Raw genomic sequence first — 24,262 nt, forward strand, 5'->3', positions numbered from 1 at the left:
ATGTGAAAATAGGGTCCAGGTTGAAAAATTTCCCTTTAAGTTCTACTGATGTATTAATACTGATACAGCAAAAGTAGCTCAACAATAAGATTACTGGATATTTTCTGAACTTTAACCCTGAGATCAATTTCTAATTGGTTGTAGAAGATGGTGAAAACACCAACAGGGAAAGACAGAGACAGAGTCAGAGAGGAGATGAGCGAGCAATAAAATGAAGTCGAGGATATAGAGAAGGAAGGAGAAGGAGATAAGAAGTGGCTCAAGAAACAGAGTCGTAGTAAATCAGCACCGAGGCAGCCAGCAAACCATGCAGCGAGTGTTTCAAGTAAACACACTTTTATCACCTGTCCACACGCCATCCTGCCAAGAGACAGTGTTTGGGGTGTTTTACATGAGCCACAGGCAACTTACTGTGTGTGTTGGAGTGTGTGTGTGTGTGTGTGTGTGTGTTAGGCAGGCAAGCATTAGCACTCCTAAACAGCCACTGCCAAGAACAACACAGTGTGCCACAGGCTTCCACTCAGTCTGAGTCTCTCTCTCTTTGCCGTCTTTCTGTCTTTCGCTCTGTGTTTCAGTTTCTCGTGAAATTAATTAGAAGCAACAATTTTTGGGGAGAAGCTGTTGGTTCCAGACTTTTTCACCACGATGTATTCCCATTTTAAAGTTTTTTTTTAACAATATTCTAACTCTAGGGCCTCCTGGATAATCTAACAATACTACTTCATGTTAAGGTAATTGGTTTTAATTATTTCAACTTTTTTTCTGATTAACTATTATGTCAGTTCAGTAAGGCAGATGGCTTTAAATACTACAATTCCCATCATCCTCAGCTATCATGCTAAAGAGGTGGAAGCGAGTGCAAGGGTGTAAATTCCACGCTAAACGATACATTGAAACTAGTTAGTTTGATGCTACAGTAAAGCTGTGTCGATGTTTGGTTGCACCACAGAGACGTAAAGGTTCATCTTAGCTACACTGGCGTAAAGTCCGCACTAACCAAAATATTGTCACAGAAAATTACATTTTTACTTTCTGTAGCCAATCAGGGAAAAGCGCTATTCTTGATGCAGAGTTTATTACCGTAAAAATGACATGAACAGAATGAAAACAGTCGGGCTGACAATTTGGGACAAGGTTGTTGCCTACCGCAAATTAGGGCTTTCATACATTAACACTATTCTAATAATAAAACTATTGCTATTCCTTCGGTTCATAGACTGTAACTTAGTTACGTTACATCTGTGATAGCACTCTTCATCATCATTGCACTGTAATTTACCATGTTATGATCCTCTCCGAAAATAAAGTGGTTGTTGTGTCGTCAATCATTGTCTTTATTGTTTTTAATGTACGTTATTTTAGGCTACAAGCTGTCATGTTTAACATAGTCGTTAGAGTGCAATAATGATTATTATTATTATTACTCTACATACAGTAGATTTATGTACTTAAATTGTATCACCAAGTAAGTTTTGAAATGATCCTGTAGCAAAATATCTTAGTGCTAGACACACTTGTAAGGACGGACTGACTGAGGGCACCGTTTCCGTCCGTGTCATGTTGCAGGTCTGCTGCCAGCAGGTCGCTAATCCTCTGTATCTCCACTCATGGAAAACGAAAGCGTGAGTATGAATCATAAATCATGAATTAGTCATCATAAATGTCCAAAGGGTGTAATCTATCACGGAGAATGCGTCACTGACGCAAAACAGCCAGTATAATTCACTCCTCCTCATCCTCCAAGTTATCCCACCTTTCAAAACCATGCGCCATGCCAAACGCTAAGCCAAGCGTGCCAACCGCTACTTTACGGAGGACTTTACACCTACTACGGGCTAGGTGTAAGATTTAAGTTGTAACTTATGCCTACGTTGGAACTATTTCAACTGGTGCAACCCTCAAAATGTAAGTAGCGTGTAAACTCTACATTGAAACTAGGCTACGTTTGAACTTACGCACAGCTGGTGCAACAGGCTGAAGAGCTATAGCAAATTCAAAACACTATATTGTTTGTTGCCATAATTGCCAGAATGTTCAAGTGATTTAAACTGATATAAAGTGCTTTAAACTTAACTGGGTTTCTGCAGAAGAATTGTTGCCTTCCACTTAGCACTGCACAGAACAGATTTTAAGCTCAGTGACTGGATGCTTCATGTCTGTACGCTAAAAATGAAGTTAGTGCCAGGAGTTGATTAGAAGATCGGAAGCCAAGAGAAACAGCTAGTTTGCTGAACAGCAACTCTAAAGCTCACTAGTTAACATGTTGTATCTGGTTTGTTTAATCCTTACATAAACAAAAATGTAAAAACAACAAGTTGTGGTTTCATGGAAAGTGCTGGAACTATTGGCCGGCCCAGTGACTTCCTGGAGTCTCCACTGGATGCATGGCAGCCACACAGTGACAACAAGACTCCAGGACCTCACCGAGTCCAGAAAAAAAAATATTTCCCTTAATATGAAACTATTCCTTAAACTTATATTTTCTAACACACTTGCTCATCCTTTGCAACAGATGATTCTAGTAAGAAAGTTTCATGTTCACCCGAAAGCTTTGGAGGTGCTCCAACTGCTAGTCATCTAACATTGTACACGGTAGAAAAAGATTCGGACTTTCACTCCCAGAATCCTTAAAAAGTTACTCCTACCTCTCCCACATCTCTATTACGGCATATAAAAGTATTATAGTTGCTTGCAGTGGAAAAGCTTTTTGTCTTGGGAGCTTGGTTCAGTCTCACACAGCTGAAAAACGTTCATCACACTTTCTGTGAAAAATCGTGTTATTTTTTACACCAAGACAAGTCTCCATTGTGGTTGTATGGTCATTATTTAGGTTGGGTTTTTGGTTTTTCAGTGTTTCTCTTCAGGTAAAAGCATGAAATATGACCTTCATTTGATTACATTAATGAACAATAACACTGCTTGAGAGAGACTTTCCATTTGTTTCCTGACATGCAGTAGGTCTACATTCAGGAAGGCAGTTAATTTGCTTTATAGAAGAATATTTAATACACATTTTATATTTGATGACATTTCGAAAGTTCCCTTATAAATCACTTGACATTTGGATGAAAACATAGCGTCTCTTTCACTCTCTCTCACACACAATGTACGGTGCCAGAGCTCAGAAACTCTTAAGTCTGCAGTCGAGCGCCAAGGTAAAGAGAAAAAAAAAACATTAATCTGAAAAATTAGTTAATGTTAAAAATAACAAAGGCCAATGTTCTAGTGGGTGCTTGATGTTTGTGTAACACACCCACGGCTGAAAAAACAATTTCGCGTCTTCACTTCACTACTGAACGTGTGTAAATGGAAGCTGACAGCTACACTTTGCACTTCCAAATTTATGTCAGTGGTGTGACTTCAGCTGCAGACCCCACAGCATCAGAGAGAGAGAGAGAAGTAAGAAAGAAAGAAAGAGAGAAAGAACGAAAGAAAGAAAGAAAGAAAGAAAGAAAGAAAGAAAGAAAGAAAGAAAGAAAAGTCCTTCGTTTTCTTACACTAAGCTGTACATTTCTACAGCAACTAAGAAACCTCTTCTTATTCTTGCTGCTTGACCCACTGTTATTTGAAAAAAAAGGAAGTTTTATATGTATACCACATGAAAGAAAGAAAAAAAAAAGAAAGAAACTGAAAAAGCAGAAAGATAAAATACAGAAAAAGGTTGAAGAGAGTGATGGAAACAAAGACAGGAAGGAGGGGGGGGGGGGGGGGGGGGGGGGAGTTGACAGACAACAGTATTAAGAAAAAAGGAACGAGATCGACAAATACGTAGAAAGATACAGAGATAGAGATAGAGCGAGAGCAATGGATAGAGTGAAAGAGAGAAATAGAGCAAGAGAGGCACAGAGAGAGCAGCTGTCCTAACAGCTGGCCAGCAGGATTGATGTCTCAGTGAAATAAAACTCAACATATGTCCAAACATGAGGAGACAGGCCAGCCAGAAGGAGGAAACACACACATACAGACACCAATATGAGAATACTAGTGCACTCCGAAGCAGTTGAATATGAACATGCACCCCACACACACACACACACACACACACACACACACACACACACCGATTAAAGAATACCAGTACACTGCTGAGACATTTAATTGCACAGAGAGAGTTTATAACACACACACACACACACACACACACACAAAGACACACACACACACACACACACACACAGCCATTAGCCTAGCACTGTTCACTCAGTGTTGTAAAACCATTAAACTGCAGAGTGGTTAGCCCGGCTGCGTGTTAGCACGGTGTCCATTTCACACACACTATTTTCATCTGTCAGATGACACCCAGACTCGCTTGTTGCAGAACATGGCCTGAGAAAGCAGCCGCCCCTCCTGGATAGGGGGGGTGGGGGATTCTGAGGGATAGTAGCCCTGTGTAACCTTCTTTTCATATCATCAACCCCCCTCACACAGAAACACACACACACGCATACAGACATTCTTGTGCTTATTGTGAAGTGATATGCCCAGTCTGACAGAGAGGACCACCTGTAAAAAGCCATGTGTTAGCTTTGCATGTGCTGCAGTCATAATTCTAATGTTAAGATGATCCTATAATTCATGTTGATTTATAATACCGTGTGTGCAACAACCGTAAGAAAAAAAAAAGGTTTTATCACAATTGATGCAACAAAATATTTCTCTGACAAAAGAATGTTGAAAGAATGTATAAAAAGCAATAAAGAGAGGAGAGAGATTGCGTAGTTGCCGATTATTCTCTCAATAAATCAATCAATCTTCTGGTCTATGAAATGTGAGAAAACAGGGGAAATGTTCCCAGAGCCCAAAATGACATGTTTAGATTAATTTTTGGTCCGTCCAGCAGTCCAATCCCCAAAGATATTCAGTTTAACACCATAGAAGACAGAAAAAAAACAGTGAATTCAGTGAATTTTTGCTCAAAAAATGTCTTTATGAAAAAATTGTCTTATCAAAATTGTTGTTGTTAATTAATTTTCTGTCAGTCAAGTAATAAATTAATAATTTCTGTCAACAAAAGCATGTAATCCTTACAAAAATCATGATGCAGAAGCAGCCTGTAGGTCATCTAAAAGTACTTGTGACTTTTGACCTTAGACACATACAAAAAAATTTAATGACTGCATTTTCAAGCAGCAGCATTGCCTGGGTTGGGCTTCGGTTCCCACTGGTGACACCCGATGTCAAAAATGTCCCGACTCCCAGCTGCGTAAAGTACTTTATGTGATATAAGGTGGCCACACGGCTGAAGACGACAGGTCGAAACCCCGCAGCACTGAATTACACAAAGGATAGTATTTCTGCTCAAGGTGTGAGCCTAATACTAGAAAAACCCTGCCGTTGATCCGTGCTGTACAGCCAGAGAGGTCAGGCCTGCCCTGCATTACAGCAATGATATCAACAACCAGTCTGTTGGGAAACCACAGGATTTGCTGAATGATTGAGCTGCATTACTGATAAAAATAAAATCCCAGATGTTAAAATGCCAAATGCGTTGTTCCTCCAATCCGAATTTAGGGTGGTACAACACTTACAGGAGATGACTTATTACTGACGCATTTCATTACACTATTCTTAAATATCAGTGGTTTTACGTAGGAATCAAAGACAGTATTTTTCCGATATTTTCAAACTTCTCCACCTTAGTTCTTTTTGTGTAAGAACAATCATGCACAAATGACTGATGAGCTCTAAAATCTGTACGGGCTTGGGCGTATGATTCACCACAGCAGCACTAGGCGTAAATGGTCATGTTGATAAATAGAAATGACCTTTTTCACTAAGAGCAAAGTTTTTATGTGGGGTTTTTTCTTTTTTTGTAATACAAAGGAAGTAGAGTTTTTGGAATGCTCTTATTTAGACTGGATAGACAAAAGTTTGCAGGATGATGTAATTTTTACAAAACCAATTAACTTGAATACATTTGGGTGGTGTAGTTTCTCCACTCTATCATGCTACGAGAAGTTTACATCTCTACTCTTGGATAAACTAAAAAAAAAAAACTGAAACAGGGTGCAAAATTGTTTCTTTGTCAAACGCACGCTTCCAAAACATCAGTTCAAGACCCAAGCTTCTGGTTCCACTTTAGGCATGATATATGAAACCCTACCCTACTTAGCACACAGACATACGCACATACATACACACGGCATGATGTGTGGTTCAGACACAATAGAAACGTTGTTTTGGGTCGGGCCCTCGGGGGAACTGATGTGGGTGGAGCCAGTGGTTTGGGTCACAGAGGGGAGATGAGGGGGTTCAGGGAGCCAAATATCAGCGAGGGAGGGGGGGGGGGGGGGGGGGGGGGGGGGGGGCAGAGGTGAGTGTGGGCCGAGTTTACAACTGCTCCACAGCTGACCAAAGAGGAAGAAAGGCAAGTGGATCCAACATGAATGCCTGGACCCCATATCACCCCCCCACCAACCCCCCAATAACTTGCTCTCAGTACTGTTGTTGAAGTTTCAGACATTTTGTAGAAATGAGTGAAATTATCTCATAACAAGACAGGATAAATAAAATCATTTCACTTTTATATGGCTCATAATTTTTCTGTTTTTCACGGGGCGCTGCTTATAAACGTTTCCACGTGTCACAATTGTGCTGTGTTTCCTGCTCCTAGCAGACAAATTTTCATCATAATTTATGGTTAAGTTAGCAGTTCCAAGTTAACAGTTCAAATCATGTGTTCACTATCAGGAAGAGAGGACAAAAATGTAGAGAAAATACAAAAGAGCTTGTGATTATGCACCAGAGTGAAAATTATTTAACCTCTGTGGCAGATTTTTTTTTTACTTGTTTTACCAACATTTTTGGACGAATGATATGCTAAAACAGAGATGCAATATATATATATATATATATATATATATATATATTGAAGCCATGTGTTTGAGGGTTCACTGGAGACAAACAGTTGTCATCACAGTTTGCATTGAAACAGACTGAAAGTCCACATCTTTGAAGAGCCGTGTCAAACACACTCCACTGGTTTCAAACATGATCTCTCTTGGCTATAACACACGCCGTTTCTTTTTTCATTACAATTATATCATGTTGGTCTTTGCCAGATGTTGAATTATCAGGTGAATAATTTGCCATTTCATTGAAATTCTAGTAAAAAAAGGAGGACTTGATAAAATCACTATTTAATCTGATTCTTTTGGATGACATTCAAAAGTGTTCCGGCAAACCACATTGCATCCACTCGTACCATATGCTGGCTGGCCCGCAGCCAAACTGAGCAGGAGAAGGCTACCAGGCATATCCCACTGACTGTATTTGTAGTCAAGACCCACAGGCTGTGGCTGATCATTAGTAAAGAGATCCCTATCAATTACAGGGGAAGAGATTGAAACTAACCACAAGAAGTCCAGGGGGAGTTGGCCTGTTGGCAGAGACGAGGAGAGCAGTACTGACCACCGAATGCAGCTATAAGTAGATTAAAAGTTCAAGATTTAAAATTAAATAAATGTTTCGATCAAATAAAGCCTTTCTACACACCGCCCTGTTGCCCCTAATACGGCTAGATGGGACAGTACTTTGTCCACCGGTGTCTCAAATGCTAATCTACACACACACACGCACACACAGACAGACACACACAGACAAAGCTTCTACCTGCACACAATCACAGCTCAAGCCGTCAATCCCATAGAAGAAGGCAAACATAGTGCCAGAGCCAAGACCTTGTTAATTAGCCAATAAGCTTAACTCTCGGGCCCGACCCAACTTGCCTGTTAAGCTGTCATCACAACTACTTCCACCTGAGTGTATGAATCATAAGCCCTCACACACGCAGACACACACACACACACACACATACAAACAGATTAGGCACACACAGGGCTCACAGGCCTCGCTTAAAGTTCGGTCATGCACTCTGGCTTCATTTGTAGCTTAGTTGAAAAAGCCTACAGATGATTTAACCTGGGCTGCAGGCCTGGGCGAGTAACTAAGCGGCTGATTGGAAGAAAGATCCATTTGTTCCCCTGTAACAAAAAGAGGAAACCCACAGCTGTTTTATTTCAGATAGCACAGGTGTTGACAAATACATGGACGTACACAAGTCCAGGATGCACATCATTACTCATCTCTCCCAACCCAACTAGCTAGACCCCCTCCGGAGAAGAACATACTTTCCACAGTTTGAGTGGCGGTAACAGCAGAGATGTTGAAACAGGCTTTCAGCGCTGAGAGAGAACAAAGCGAAGCCGGGCAGAATGTCTGTATTGTCACAGAGGAGCAGGGTTAGAGGAAGGCTTGGCCTCACTCTGACCTCTTCTTCCAGCTGGGGAAGCCATTATATGGGTGATTGGGTGCCCAGCTCTGGCCTGGCCTCAACTCAATGACACAGTGCAGACTCCTCCAAACTGGACAACACAGGCTTACCACACAGTACATGAACAAGGCTCATAAAACAGTAACTGCACCAGAAGCTGCAAGAGGTCACAAGACAGCGTAGTTGGAAGCACTCAGAGAACAGCAAACTTGTTTCCTCCTCCTACATATTGACTACACTGTCAAGAGGTTCACAGTGTAATTTATTTGTTGGATTTAATTAAGATACAGTGGCTTTAATGAAGTGTTTTAAAGACCGCAAAACATCCTTGTTTATTATTTTTTTTAGTTTAACACTAAAAACTCAGCTAATCTGGCTCATCAGGACTGTGTGGGTGTGGTTTGACAACATTTGATTGACGGTGACCTGCCAACATCTGCAAACAGCCCCGTAACTGTCATCAGAGTTTGATTTAAATGCTGCTAAATTCTGATTGTTGCACCTTTTTCAACCATACCCCTCCCGTTTCAAGCCAGTAGGAAGAACTCAAATTGACAAAAACACAAATTAAGTAAATGTCTCATGTGAAATAACTAAAACTCATTTTTGGTGAAGAGATATTTTGCATTCATGTTGGATCCAATCTCTCATTATAAGGATCTGGTTGATAAAATATGTTTTCAGGGCCTTTAATAGTGCATTGCTTCTCTAATAATTGTAAGGTTGTGATATTTCCTGTCTCCATATGATGTATGGGGCAGTTGACGTAGTCCAGAAACGTGAAATTGTACCATTGGTCTGGGTTTTTATGTTTATCCAGTCTATGCCATCCAGTAGGTTCTAAATGTGCTGTTTTCAGCTAAATATGGTGCACATTTTTTTGGATTTCTACAATAGATAAATATAATGATAAGGATGTGTGGCTCTCGTGCAATGGATTCGATTAGGTTAGAAAATGTCCATGTCTATTCAGACTGATGGGTAACTGTCAAGCTGCCTGTCAACACTGTGAATGTTCAGTGATCATAAAAAAAAACATGAGAGCAATGTCCCATCCAATACATGACACTGCCTGACTTGAAGCCTTTTTTTTCCATCCAGTCAGTCTTTATACTTTTATCTCAGACTGTGGGGGAAAAAAACAGATGTGCTGTTCTTCATTTGTCACACTTAGGAGAAGATGTCTCCTTGTTATTACGATAGACTGAGACTTAACTCTTAGTTCAAGTAAGGTACTTCAGTTGAAATTCATGAATTAGTCACACCAGTGTCCGTTTTATAGCTCTCCAGCAGTACAGTGTGGTGGTAATTGAGCCTGAGCTCATTTGCAAATGAAACACATGAATTGTACAGTAATTCATACTAGCCCTGGTGTAAGCAGGGATTAGAGTGATGTTAAGTGTTTGCCAGGCGCCGGAGCTGCTCTAGGCACATTAGATGGCTGACTAAGTTGGCATGAGGGTGCCATGCCTATGCCAGGGCCTGTTAACAGTGGGTCGGCCCCTGTGAGGAACAACAATACAGATGATGATAATTCAGTCATCAAAACTGAGGGAGCCTGATTGCACACTTCACTGGGTTAATGTCCGTCAGGCAGCATCCAAGAATGGTTTGGCATTCAGATAACTATGTCCACTCCTCACTGCCTTTCCCTTTTTTTGTGTTGAGGGATTAAGGAGACACGATGAATTGAGATTAATGATCGCTAATAAGGCGCCTGTTGTTAAGAAACAAGTTATAATTTGGGTTGTTTCTTTGGTTATTCCATTATTTAATTCCCCATCCTCTCTGTCTCTTATTTTTAGATACAAAAATGACACAGGATGGAAGAGCATTTCCATTCACTGCCACGTCTGGTGCCCACATTTTTTCTTCCAATGTACCCTCATCCTGGCCTTGAACATTTTATTCAGTAACCAGCCTACCAGTCTGATAAGTGCTAAGTGCTTTAATATTATGGAGGAAGTCTTTTGTATGCAGTAAGGCTTTGTATCTAAATCTTCACACAATGCAGGCACAGCTCAACATAAATAGTAGATTGTCAAGAAAACGTCGGACCTTCACCCGCTTGGCTTGTATGTTATGAAAGTCCAGTCAAAAAGGATGTATTTGCAGCAACCAGCTGTGTGGTAATACAGCTGGTTGACACAGTCTTGTAGAGTTCTTGATAAAGCTTTTAAAAGCTGAGGCGGCAGTTGGGTGAAGGAGAAAAAAATCTCACACATTGCAAAGCGAGGCCATGTCTATTCATTAAAACTGTCACAGGCACTTAGGGCTCCTCTGAGTGGTGAACAGCTAACAGCGTCCCGACAGGGGGTGAGCACAGTGCGAAGGCTAACAACGACATCATCCACACTTTAGCTCTGGGCTACAGCGCACAGAGGGGTCAGCCATGTTAGGCTAAGTGAGCGCTCAGTGGCTAATAGGGTCTGTTCCATTTGATCATACAGCCAATCTAACCTAAGGGAGCTAAGACTCCAGAACCTTTTCAGCAGGAGGCGGAGGACGAGGCAAAGGGACGGCCTTGTTCAGGCTTTAATGTGCTTGCCATTTGAGTGCTGATGATCAAATCTGGTTGTACTGGAAGACGATTCTGAACGAAACCATGTCGTAAGTGTCAGTCTAAGTGAACACATGCAACTGAAGAGTCAGAAAAAAAAGACTTGGAATAAAGGCAGAATAAGTCTGCGGAGCCTTCTGCCATGCAGCGTTTGAAATACAGAATGATCTCTCATTGGTGCCACGCCGATCAGTACATAAGCCTATTTACCAGGATGGCCTTGCACTCCTGTCTGCATTACATTCTTTTAACAAAGCAAAAAAAAAAAAATCTGACAGGTTATGAATTTTGAATGCTTTGCCCTCACCAGTAACCACCAAAAGAAATCTTTCAATCAGGATGTGAGCAAGGTTGCCTGTTGGAGAAGGATTCTAAAAATGTGACAAAAGGGATTTTAAAGGCCTTCTGTAGTTGAAGAAAATTTAAAAAAGACAATAATCCGGTGATGGAGAGAAAGATAATTTGATGAGGAAGTATTATTCAATAACAAATGAGAGAAAAAAAAGGGGTGTGGAGCTTTATCGCTCATCAGTTTTAAATGTAAATATCTGGGGGTTTAAATGCCTCTGAAGGAGAACTCACATAATGGAGCATTCAGCCTCAGCAATCTATTGATCACTTCCAATCATTTTAACTAAACTCGTTAGAAAAAAAAAAAAAAGCAGAGGTACCCATCAATATCCAAAATGAAACGCATTACCGGCGCACTGCATGAAAGACATTTTTATAATGAGTCTTCAAGGATCACAGAAAAATGACATGAACATTTACAAGGCTAAAAGACAAGAGAGTTATTATTCATGCTAACGCTGTATGTTTCAGCGTGCCTGGTTATATCGCACGTTTATCTCGTTTGTTTTTGTCTCAGCTAAGCGTCTGCAGCATGATCAATGCCACTTGTGAGTCCTCAGGGATAGCAGCCTCGCTAATTAGCAAAAGGAAGAACAAAACTCAATAGAAAGCTCTATTTTTTTTTTTTTCCTAAAGAGAGGGAAAAATATACAGGAAATCTGAGTCATTTTGGGCATCGTTGGATGAAATATTTTGGGGCTGTATTCACAAAAGAACTGTGGCGCTGCTAATGTATCTGTGTGTGTAAAATCCACTGCTGATCTGCCAGCCTGTGCGCACAAGACTTTCTGCATGACTAGAGCTTGTTTTTTGTTTTTTTTCTTCAGATATTTGGAAAGACAGACTCCAGCTTTCTTTCAAAACATTTATATAGAACATGATATTTGAATCTAAATCCATCATGCCCCTTTAATTTTTTAGAAAATGTTTAGTAAACGTGCTGTTTATGATCAACATCAGTTTCTATCTGTAAAATATTCCCTGATCCAATTGAGAGGGCTGGAAACATTGTGGAAAAGGAAAAAGAGAGAGAGAGAGAGAGAAAAAAAATTGTGAGAAAACTAAATCAAGTTTTTTTCATGTTCACTGTTACGGATTATTTCACTTTATTGAGTTTTTCATGCTGCACAAGAACAAATAGCGGCAAAAGAAAATAATTCTGATATCTTTAACTGGCTATGTGCAGAAACCAGCCATAAAATTGGAAAAGCGTAATCTCAGAAACTAAGCAGGTAGTTCTTGGATGGGAAAGAAGTCATCTACACATGTGAGAGGAGGGGGGAGAAAAAAAAAAGATAAAACAGAAAAGAAGACACACACTTAAAGTTGTCCCCCAGCATTTCCTTCCACTCACGTCCTCTTTGATTTGACAGGAAGATGTCACAACACTTTTGAACACAGTCACACACACGTTTTTCCTTTCAAACCAGTTTCTGTACTGTAGATAAGAGGCGAAGCTACCTATCTTTCAACTAAAGACTCTGTGTACTACTGTATTATGCCCTCTGGCTGTCCCATTCTGGCCCACTTTACTGTATCAATAACAAAGTAAAACCTCTAAATGAGAGAGATCAAGCACTCCTCTGATATCATCACGATTACTATGTGCACCATAACAGTAAAGAGGTGTGTTAGATGGTTTTTAGATCTGGCTTGCTGAAGGTTAGGAAGGGGCAAGCTGGGGCATGGAGACTTCACCGCTTTTCCTGTGTTAGTGGTGTAGATCAGAGGAGCAGAGGAGAAAGGGAAACCTGTGTTTTCACTGATTGATATTATGATCCAAGGAGTGAGGGATCTGTCAGTTGTAATTTTAGACGTTCAAAGAGCCTCTGGAGAGGATGTGTTTAGAAAGAGAAAACAAAATACAGAGATAACGCTGTTTTCGTTATATATCTGTGAGTTAACAGTAAATGAGTAACAACAGAGTCCTGTCTATCAAACATAAGGGAAGGAACTCTGATCTATAACTGTTTCTGGAGCTTTCTATCCGCAGTTGAAAATCAACCACATGCCCTATGGTTAAAAGTTTATCTTTGTTAGTTGTTATTAAAGTTACTTTGAAGCTGAAATATGGATCTGTGTTTGTTAAGATATCATATCTTTACGATCAGCTGTTGTTAGACATAAAAGCAGGCACATTTACTGTGGTTGGACCTGCTGTTTATGTGCTGCTGCTCAGCCTGATGACTCTAGCCAGTCTGCAGCCAGCTTTAAGGCTGACAATGCAAATAAGGTCCGGTCAGACGAGAGCTGCTGCACAAAGTGTGACATGGCCATAAATCAGGGTCAGTGAATTACTTTAATATAGCAACATATACATCATCCTTTGCTACTTTGGTGTGTAATTTTACCACCTCGGTCGAATATGTTGGTTCGTTGAGCAAGACAGAAAGCTGCACAAGTCATTTTTGTTGTACAGGAGGACAAACAATAATTCTCCAAGGAACTAGAAAAAAACCTGGCACTGAAGAATTCTGACAATTACACTTGTAACTGCACCCATACCACAAAATTTGCATTTGGGTAATGAATTCCTGCTCCAGTAACGGAAATCCAAAGGGGTAACATGAATGAGAATCATGTATGCTCCCTGCTTCAAATTAGTAGAACAATTAAATGCTCCTTCATGGGTTTAAACCATTTTTCAAACCTGTATAAGCTAATAAAACTCTCTCAAAGCCCTTCAGATGAAGACAAAAACATGCATTTAGTGTTCCCCTCATGTTGTTAAGTGGCTATATACTTTGCAGCCTCCAGGTCTGAACTGTTGAAGTGTGTGCCCCAGTTTCCCTGGAGACATTTTGACTGAAACTTATGACTGAAACTCATGTACATACACATGAAGGGGGAGAAGACTTTCTCTTACCGTCTTGTTCTGTCTTGGTCAGCTCCACGAGCTTCTTCTGTTTCAGTGTGTCCACCACATCCGCCAGGCTTCCTTTGCGGCGTTCCGGTGTCCCGAAAGCGAGGCCGATCATCGGCTCCCCGCGATCCCTGGAACACTCCTCTGGCTTGGGTGGAGAGGTAGAGTTAGTACGGTAGGAGTAGACGGAGCAGCCCTTACTGCTTTCATTGTCCTGTGAAGAGACAGCAGATGAGCACATCAAGGTTAGAACTTAGTACAAAGTATCAGCACTGATGCAGGATGTTTGTACATGATCAGCATCCCCACGGTATTATTTTGGAGTTAGCTGACGATTGCTTAGCTTTGCTTCACCTTACCATTGGCTGACATGATGGGGAAAGATCAAGTTTAGGATTGTATTTTGCTTCTTACAGAGCGTGATGGTTACAGTACTTAATCTGTCTGTCATCTGGAGCACAGTGATGTCACTCCATTGCATTTCTTTGTACTGGTAGTGTCTCATGTTTGTGATCCACTCTTCTATCACTATACCTTAAGTTATACTGGATGACACTTTTACTTGAATGTGAAACATACCTGCACTGTAAAATGTAACTTGTTGTAACTTGTTCGACTTAAAAATATGAGTGAAAGGGCTGCCTTAAAATTTTAGATTAAGTCAACAAACACAAACAGTACCTCTAACACCACCAAATGTTATCGTGACTAAATAGTGCATGTTATATAAACACTTGGTGGATTTAGATCTGTTAATATATTGAACTGGACAGGTGGTTGCTTGAAATTGTAAATTTAGCTCAGATTAAAGTTGGTTTCCATTTAGGGACTGAATTCAATACTAACCTTCAACATGGTTTGTATTGTTTTAATTGTTATAAGAAGAAACAACCGTGACTTATTTTAACATGTATTAGAGTCAAACAGCAAGTTTCCATCATGTGACATATCATATGTTTTCAACCTATTCTCATTCCCAGGTCATCAGATTCCAACGCTTTGTCACGCCGCTCGTTGTCCGATGTACAAGGTGACCTTTAGTGTCTGTATGAGATGAACCAGGCTTTCAACTAACTCCAATGTAAACCCATCCGCAGCAGTATTAGACATCTATCTATCTATCTATCTATCTATCTATCTATCTATCTATCTATCTATCTATTGGGTTGATGTTTTCTTCAAACTACAAAAAAGAAGAGTCTCTGCAGTTTTAATTCTGAATCTGCTGAATATGCTGATCATGTTTCTTTAGAAGCTTAATTTAATGAGTTGACTGGTTTGGAGATTATTTTATATGTACCGTTAATATTTTCTTAGTTTCTGCAAGCCAAGATTTCTGCCATTTTTATATTCAGAACCTCATGGGCACAAATTCACACATATCAAAAAATACCGGTAAGTTAAACTGATAAGGGATGCAAAGTGGATCACTGATGTGAGATCTACAGAATATATGTAGTAGACAAGACATTTTTTCCTTAGATTTTTGGTTATTTCTTGTTTTAATGACAGTGACTTTTTGATAAGGGATGATAGATATCTAATGGGCCTTTCTATTTTGTGCTACATGACCCGGGTGTTTGTGTCCCAGTGCTGTTTGCTCTGCTGGGTTATGAGTTAAGTGAGAGGCACAAGGGGTCTATATTTACCGAGAGGATAAGCCCTTCAAGACAACCACATTGTCCCACACAACAGACACTTTAGCACAGGTGTTCTAACACAGGGGCTATTTCTGAACGCTTTCTCCTCCCCTTACAGAGTGGGGGGATCTCCAAGAACTTTAGGAGGCTTATGTTTCAAAGACAAGGGGCTTTGGCTAACAGCGGGATCTTAAGACGCCCTTGAAATGGCTCCAGGAGGCCCTGTTGTGCACTTTGTCTTTAAGCGGAGGATGCCTCTGTAATGAGGATTAGGAGATAGAGTGTCACTCGCGGATTGTTCAGGTGTGTTTTTTCAGGCCCGTATGTAACGGTGCCCAGGAGTTATGTATACAAGCAGGGCAAAAAAAAAAGCCTGGTGGTCAGATCATATTAAAAACCAAAAGGTCACACATTCGGTCACTGGTGCAGACAATGCATGTCCATGACTACCCCTGTTATCTTGCAAATTGTCCTTGAAGCCTGATTTTTTTTTTTTCACTGACTGAAGATCACTCAAAGGCAATGCTGTATGCTTAAATGTAAAAGTAAAAAAGTATGAATCAGGAAATAAAAAGTTTTAGTCAACTTATGAAAGCTTTTCAAAAATGTGTTCTACAGAAGAATAAGTCTGTTTTTATTAAATTAGAGTTCCCTCACACTTGGTTGCAGGTTTGTAATGCAAGAGAAATTTTTGGTGTGAACTTATTCTTATCTAATCTTATTTAGTTGGAAAACTGCTGTTCATTTTTTTAAACTGGCAATCAAAGTCCAAACTTTCTCTCCCTTTTTTGATTTATTATTCCTCGTTACTAGGGGACACAATGAACATAAACATACATACATAAATCATTTTCTATTAAATAAATCAATGTACTTGATTATTTTCTTGCCAAAAACAACTTTTTTTACATTTACTTTTAATCCAGAACACATTTGAAAGAATAACTTCTTTATAGGTTCTCATCAGTCTCCAATGGGAGCCCATGAGGGGCAGTAGCCACATACAGTAGTGCATACAGGAAAAAAAAACAGAGTAAAAAGAAAAAAGATTTGGACTCGCTCAGGAACTTTTTTTTGCCTCAAGGCCACTTTGAACCCTGACACTGATGCAAAGTGATGCTTGAAGTTTAGAAATCATTTTTGGCGTTAAACTGCTTTATTATGCACTGAGAATGGTTTAGTTTCAAAATGACACAAAAAATATAATTATCTTTATCAAAACATTCTTTGAAAAATGAATAAGACTTTTTGTCTGGGAAATGTTAAATGTATTCTGCTACAACACTGATAACTAAGGAAACTTTACTCTAAGAACTTTCCCCTCTCCTCGGAGGCTGAAGTCAAACACGCCTCGTCTATTATTGACCAACAGAACCTGAAGCCAAGAAAGTAACACCTCAACACGCACTCACACACACACACACACACACACACACACACACACACACACACACGAGAACAGGCTGTGGCGATGAGAAGAACCAATGGGGTATAACTCTCTAGAGGAGAACCCTCACTGGACTGCCCACAGCAGCGCCCGCAGCACACAGACCAGAGAGAACCACTGGTGTGTGTGTGTGTGTGTGTGTGTGTGTGTGTGTGTGTGTGTGTGTGTGTGTGCATGCATTCACCTGTGTGTGCATTCAATTGTGCACAGTCATCATTATGCATGAGATTTTGCACACCATGTGTACTCCTGCATGTATTTCATGAGTGTTTTATGAGCCGTGTGCCCTGACTTGCGTACCCTGTGTACACACACTCACCACATTTGTTTTATAGATTTGAGTTATGGCAACATATCTCAAGATAAGATATGGTCAATTTCTCAGCTCTGTGTGTAATTCACTTCTCACCATCGCAGCAGGCCCGACATTCTCCCACTCAGCATCCGACTGCTTCTCTCTGATTGGCTGCAGCTCGTCGGGGTGGGGTTGGTCATGAGAAGAGGGGGACGCCTTCGTCTCCTTTGGACCCTCTCGCTCTTCGTTGGCCCAGGCCGCGTTGTCGTGACCTATTGCTTCCTCTTCCTCAGATGGTGGTTGAAAGGGAGGCGTTGCTCGCATGGAAGACATCATTCTGCCAAAGGAAAAAAAAAAAAGAAAGGCCTTTAATTTTGGTGGCAAAGGTTTGTATTTTAGTGAATGTTGTGAAATCATGTTGAGGAGAAGAGAGGGGAAGAGATGTAGATGATGAACAGATAAAGTGATGCTGGTCTCTTGATGATAAAGAGTGAAAGATATTGATCACCAGTGAGACTGTGAGACCATAGTCTTCCTGGAAGCCTGGAAGTATGGTTGTTATGAAACAGCCCAAGTGAGAAATATTGCGCAATACTGAAAGTATATTTTAAGAAATGTGTGATGTTGATAGTCTACCAGAGCTGCAATGATTAATCTATTAATCGATTACTCAATCAATAGGAAATGAATCGCCAACTGTTTTGCTGATTGATTATTCGTTTTGAGTCATTTCTTAAGAAAAAAAAAAGTCAAAATTCTTGTTCCAGCTTGTCTGTGGATATCTTCTGTTTTCTTTAATCTTCTATGACGATCAATTGATGAGTAAGTTAAATATCGTTGGGTTGCGGTCGGGACAAACGAACACTTTTGGAAACAGTGATCAACATTTGTCACCTTTTTTGGTTTCATTTTATAGGTCAAATGACTAATCAATTAATCCATATCAATAACAGATTAATCAAAAATGAAAATAATCGTCAGTTGCACCACTACAGTCTACATGCAGTCATGAAAAGTACAAGTGTATTTAAATATATATGTATTATAGGTATTTACTATAGGTATGCTGGTTAATTTTTTAAAGGTTAATTTTTATTCATCGTATTTGAAGCTATAATTACAAAAAAATACACTAAAATATGTACGTGACTGAACATATTTTATGTATTATTCATTTATTTTGTATTTACTATTAAATATTAAATATGTATTATTAACATTTTGAGAATATCTCTACAATTATGTATCTTTATGTCTTTATGTGTGTTGATGCCATAGTTTGTGACTGGATGGATAGAGAGATGTTTGTTTGTTTATTGTTTATTTCTTTCTTTTAATCACTTTTTTTATATATATATATCTAGTGTCATACCGACAGGATGCCCCATAAATTATAGCACATACTCATGCGCACAGTTTCAACAGTTGCTCTTAACTGCAGCAATCATGTTAAACATGTTCAGTAATTTTTAACGTCTGTCCACCACTGACTGTAGATTTAAGCCGCAAAAAATTGCTGGAAATTTTAGAACCTTGCATTCAAACATTCAGCACCACAAAAACCACACGCACAGAATCTGAACTACACGTCACATTTTTGGCTTTTAGTGGGCACACTCATCCACAGTGACTTATAATGACTGCAGCACATTCATGCTGTATGTCAAGACACGCAGACGTACTGCCATGGGGATAATCTATTAATCTATTAAGCAGCATCAAGGCCTTTCATCACCTCAGAGTTGTTAAAAAAAAGCAGACGCTGTGCTACTGAGTTTCAGTGGAAAAATCTCTCTTTTTTTTCTAATGTAAGCCTCAAGCTGGGAGAGTCATTAGGCTAATACATCATTTACTGTAATGACTTCCCTTTGTTGCACTATACTTACGAGGACTTTCATTGACCACATTTATTCCCTAAACCCTCCTCTCCAGTAGCCTAATCTCAGCATTCACTACAATCTAAACCTTATCCAAATTCTTAGTTTAACCCTATACACGTGCTTACTTTGAAGGATTTCCCTCATCTTTTTAATCCTTATGACTAAACGGTCCTTATAAGTAATAATACAAAAATACACTCACACTAATACTTTTCCATAGAAGCAGACACACACCCATACAGAGTTGCGAAGTGATAACTGACAACACAGATTCCTACACAGAGAGGGAGTCAGACTGTTACTGTGTGAATTGTTTTTGCTCTGATTCATGAAAACAGTGCCCCCCTTCACACCCAACTTACACACATGCACACGCACACACACACTTCTGTGAAGTAAAACAGATTGCTACTTCAGTGTTAGCGCACAGTAAATCACAGCAGGCTGTCCATCTCTGAAATATGCAGCCTCCTGGGTGCCCTTAAACGTAAATCTGACCCTCAGTCAAATGTCTGAAGGCAAACAGGAGGGGTTGCAGAATGTATGTATGGATGAACGTAGAGGCAGCAAAAGTTGAAAAATGCAGAATTTACAGAGGGAGTTATTAAAGAGTAAGATAACAGAGTGAATCCAAGTGTCAGTGTGATAAAACTGTGAAAAAAACAGAGCTATGGAGTGAATTAAGAAGGAAAAGTGTATGGAAGCATAAATCCAAACAGTGCGAGTGTGTGAGAATTGTGTTGTAATGTGTCATGTGAGAGAGCAGATTTCCATGTGGGTTTGAATGTTGTAAAGTGATTCGGAGGGTCATGGTGTTCTGCGCATGTGATCTTTTACAACCTGTGTCAGAATGTTGCGTCCAGTTAGCCTGTTATGCAGGTTAGTAAATCAGAGGAGGGTTGAGTGGTGTCATGCCATGAAAACTGAGACTCACTCCACTCTGACTTGAAGATGTCAGAGAACCACTTATAGTACTTTCACTTAGTTAAACCTTTGTAGACTGAAAAACCAGTGAGAAGCTTCTATCTTCTCATTTTTTATCTCCTTCATCCTTAATATTTATCTGCTTTTTTCAAGTGTTTCTCATTTATCACATTCCATGATCTCAAAAATTCAGAGCATGAGTCTGACCGTTACAATATGGTGGTTACAAAATTAATCATCCCAGAGGCAAATAAATTGCTCAATGAGACAACAAATGAATGCTTAAAAACTATATTCAGCAAGATTTCCCAAAAAACATCCTAATATAACTATCAGAATTTAAATAAACTACTAAAGGTCGACCTCTTCAAAAGTGATGGTGATTGTAATTACACTACATACTGTAGAAGTGTGACATTTCTAGTCGTTTTGAACAGGATGATGGCGGCTTGTCTTAACCTAAACAGTAATCTTACATAAAGTCATGCAGCTGCGTCTCCATCTTAAATGACAAACAAGACTTGTTACAAACTTAAAAAAGGAAAAATGCCAGATAACAAGTTCTTGCTGAGCAAATGATTTTATATTGATTGGCTTCTGCTTTTTCTGTTGAACATGTTTTGACTATTTGCTTAACGACAATGGTGGACTGATATTTGCATTTTCACAAATGAAGGCTCCAATTACTTTTAATAAGACGTTAACACCTGCTAGACCTGTGCTAAAATTATAATTTTACAAACGGTTGCAGTGTTGAAGTCTTGGTTATGTCTGGTTGTACAAGTTTTATGTTTGCAAAGGAGTTATCTTGTTTTTTTTAAGGTTTTGTTTTGAAACTGTAAATGTATTCAGTTATTTTATTTATTCATTTTTACAACCTGCCACCAGTGCCATCCTCACTCCACCCACAGCCAGTTTTGACTGATAGGAGTAGTAACAGCCATCAGTCAGAGGTTTAAATTTCTTCATACCTCTGTTGTTTTACACAGCGATATGGGTACATGAGATTATAAAACCCCCAGACAACCAACAAACAGCAAATCACTAATCCATGATCAACTCGTGCAATCCACACTGGAGCGATGAGAGAGCGATGGGTAGCCAGGGAGGGAGAAGACAGAGGAGAGCCTATATTTAGCTGACAATATTGCTGGTGCTGTGTTTATGGGGGAGCTTAAGACTTAGTTTCTTGGAACTTGTGTCTCATATGGCCAGGAATGCCCAGCCTCATAACTTGCTGCCACTGATATGGTTTCATCATGCAACAGTACCAGGGTTTGTTGATAAGCATGCCACAAGGCCTTTTGTGATTGGTCGCTGCAGGAAAACAGTGTACTTCATGAGCTTGTCATCAGGCAAAGAATCACATTACTTGTGTTTGGATGACTCTATTGTTTAAATAACATGGCAAATGCAAAGGTTAAGCTTGACCAGCGTGCTACTGTGTACCTTTATCAGATGACTTGTTGGGTGAATGGTGATGATCTGCTTTTAAATTTGTTTTTAAGTCTAGAAATCATCAAATATATTTTGATAAATAAGGATTTCAATCATTTTAAGGGTCATTCTTAAACAGCAAAACAGATTGCAGCTGATTTCAGAATGAATTCTCCAGTTGTGCATATATTCATTTCTACCTTCACAAGTTCACAATAATCTTGAAGTTCACTCATGGGAACACAAATGAATGCACGAACATGTGCACAGTGCTAACGATTGGAGAGCATGCATAATAAAAATTAAAGACAATATTACTATTGTCTCTGGGGTGGCTGTGGCTCAGAAGGTAGAGCGGGTCATCCACTAATCGGGAGATCAGCGGTTTGATCCCCGGCTCCTCCGGTCCTCATGTCGAAGTGTCCTTGGGCAAGATACTGAACCCCAAATCGTTCCCATAGGCTGGGCCATCAGTGTGTGAGTGTGTGTGAATGATTAGAACTACTCTTGATGAGCAGGTTGGCACCTTGTATGGCAGCCTCTGCCATTAGTATATGAATGTGTGTGTGAATGGGTGTATGTGACATGTAGTGTAAAGTGCTTTGAGTGGTTGGAAGACTAGAAAGGCGCTATATAAATGCAGTCCATTTACTAAGAGACTTGTCACTTTTACAGTGCAGTAGCTGCATTATCAAAATGTTTACTAAGGTATCATTAGTGTCACACAGATGGAATAATTACATTAGGAGAGTCTGTGTTGTTGCAAGAAGGATGAGGCCTTTGTAAAAAAAAAAAAAAAAAAAAAAAAAGAAACATAATGGAAATGAAAAATGATTTCAGTGATATTGACTAGGAAACTGTGCCAGAATAAACTTGCGAGCATCACATGTCACCATGATTAGTTGCCGCACACAGAAAAAGAAAGAAAAGAAAAACAACACAATTAATCACAATAAATCAACACAATAATAATAATTCATACATGAGGAACCCATGCATGTTAGCCTGCAGCTGTTACTGTCAGGGAGATACTGTGTGTTTTCGGATGTTGTGCATCACTTTAACTGGACATCACTATTTTTGAAGAAAAATCATGTAACAATAGGAAGTGTGCATAAATGTTAATGGTTTAGCAAGGTTCCCTTTGAGTGTTTATTTGTAATAGTCTGTGACTTCAGTTGACTAAAACATATGCATGGACAGCTTTCAGAAGTAAAAAACATTTTGTGACCACAGGTCTTATACTGTACCTCACAATATCACATATTTCCCCACTGAGAAGAAGGAAGAAACTGAGTGATTATAGTTGAAGGTCCCTACGAGACCAACAAAAGAATGAATTTGGCTACATGGAGACTCTCAGGAAACAGTAATATATCGATATGTTACACTGATGACTGCAAAACACATTTATTTCTCACACACATCGCCTTGAGGATCTCCGAAAGCCTTTTCATATTGTCAGACATCTAGAAAAACATCAGCTCCTTTCCCTGAAAGCAGTTCTCCTGTCTAAGATATTTCTTGGAAAGTGATACGGGTGAGATTGCCTGCTTGATAACTAAACAGAGCATGCACTGTTGAGTGAAGAGTTTTAATTTTTCGTCCTCATGCCCTGCAGAGCTTTTTTTTTTTTAGTGTGAAGTCAGATTGGGAAATCATCCCACATGTAGGGTTAACAGCCTGATGATAGAGTCTCAGTTGAATATCACTACTACATGTTGTATACCTAATATAATAAATAATCACAATAACAGTATGCTCAGCAATGTTACTTACTGTTCTCTTTGAGCATTTTGGTTTAAGTTCTCTTCCTTCCTTTGCTGTCTATGGAAATTCTTACAGCCTTTAGCTCAGAGACACACATTCAACAAACAAACTGTTGCTGAAGGACTGCTAGCTAAGTCCCCTTCTAAAACGTGGACAGTAACTTAGAATCCCTTTGTGAGTGGAAGAAAAACGAAAACCGGGGTCGGAATTTGGCAGGAAAGCGTTGTTCAGATCTGGCTTGGAACCTGGTGACTTGGCAGAAACAATCAGGCATTGTGGAGCGCGGACGGAGAGGGACCTGTGACAGATGAGAGCGGGAGAGAGAGGGCCCCCTCTTAGAAAAACAGTACACAAAGCGCCATTCACAACTCAGGTCCCTTCTGCCACTTGTGGAGCGAGAGAAGGGCTCCGACAAAGGCCTCCGACTCAACCAATTGGGTGTAAAATCTCCAGTCGTCCCAGCTGGATAGAACTGAGGAAGTGGGAAATACCAAAGAGAAAGAGAGACAGAGAATGAGAGGACAGAAAAAGCAGGGGGGAGAAAGAAAACTGAGGATTTTCCTTGGAATTGTTTGTCTGTTAGATGGTCCCAACAAGAAAATATGGTGAAATAAAGGGGAAAGGGAAACTGGAGGTTTAAATAGAGACACTGAGGGGTGCTCTGTATTTAAAAAACTGTAATGAAACAAGCTAAATCACTGAAAAAGAGGACATTATTGATGGCATTCTTGCAGTAGTATCCGACAACAACTGTCATTCAGTTACCCTGAGCAAGAATAACCCTGGTTTATCACATCTTTGATCTTATTTTTATAGTTTTGGC

General features: G+C 39.8%; 1 protein-coding gene across 4 annotated transcripts in view; it reads right to left on the reverse strand.

Annotated features, from left to right (window-relative positions):
* LOC121897969 (transcription factor SOX-6-like) overlaps positions 1-24,262 on the reverse strand; it is a 115,127-nt gene that overhangs the window by 57,232 nt on the left and 33,633 nt on the right. For all 4 annotated transcript variants that reach the window (XM_042412802.1, XM_042412801.1, XM_042412803.1 and 1 more), the window contains 2 exons: positions 17,543-17,765; positions 14,050-14,260 (listed from right to left, as the gene is read on the reverse strand). In XM_042412802.1, coding sequence (XP_042268736.1) covers positions 14,050-14,260; positions 17,543-17,764 — 433 coding nt within the window. In that variant the 5' untranslated portion in view covers position 17,765. The remainder of the gene's footprint in view (positions 1-14,049; positions 14,261-17,542; positions 17,766-24,262) is intronic.

Source organism: Thunnus maccoyii, chromosome 5 (genome assembly GCF_910596095.1).
Source record: "Thunnus maccoyii chromosome 5, fThuMac1.1, whole genome shotgun sequence".
In the NCBI taxonomy this organism is placed as follows: domain Eukaryota; kingdom Metazoa; phylum Chordata; class Actinopteri; order Scombriformes; family Scombridae; genus Thunnus; species Thunnus maccoyii.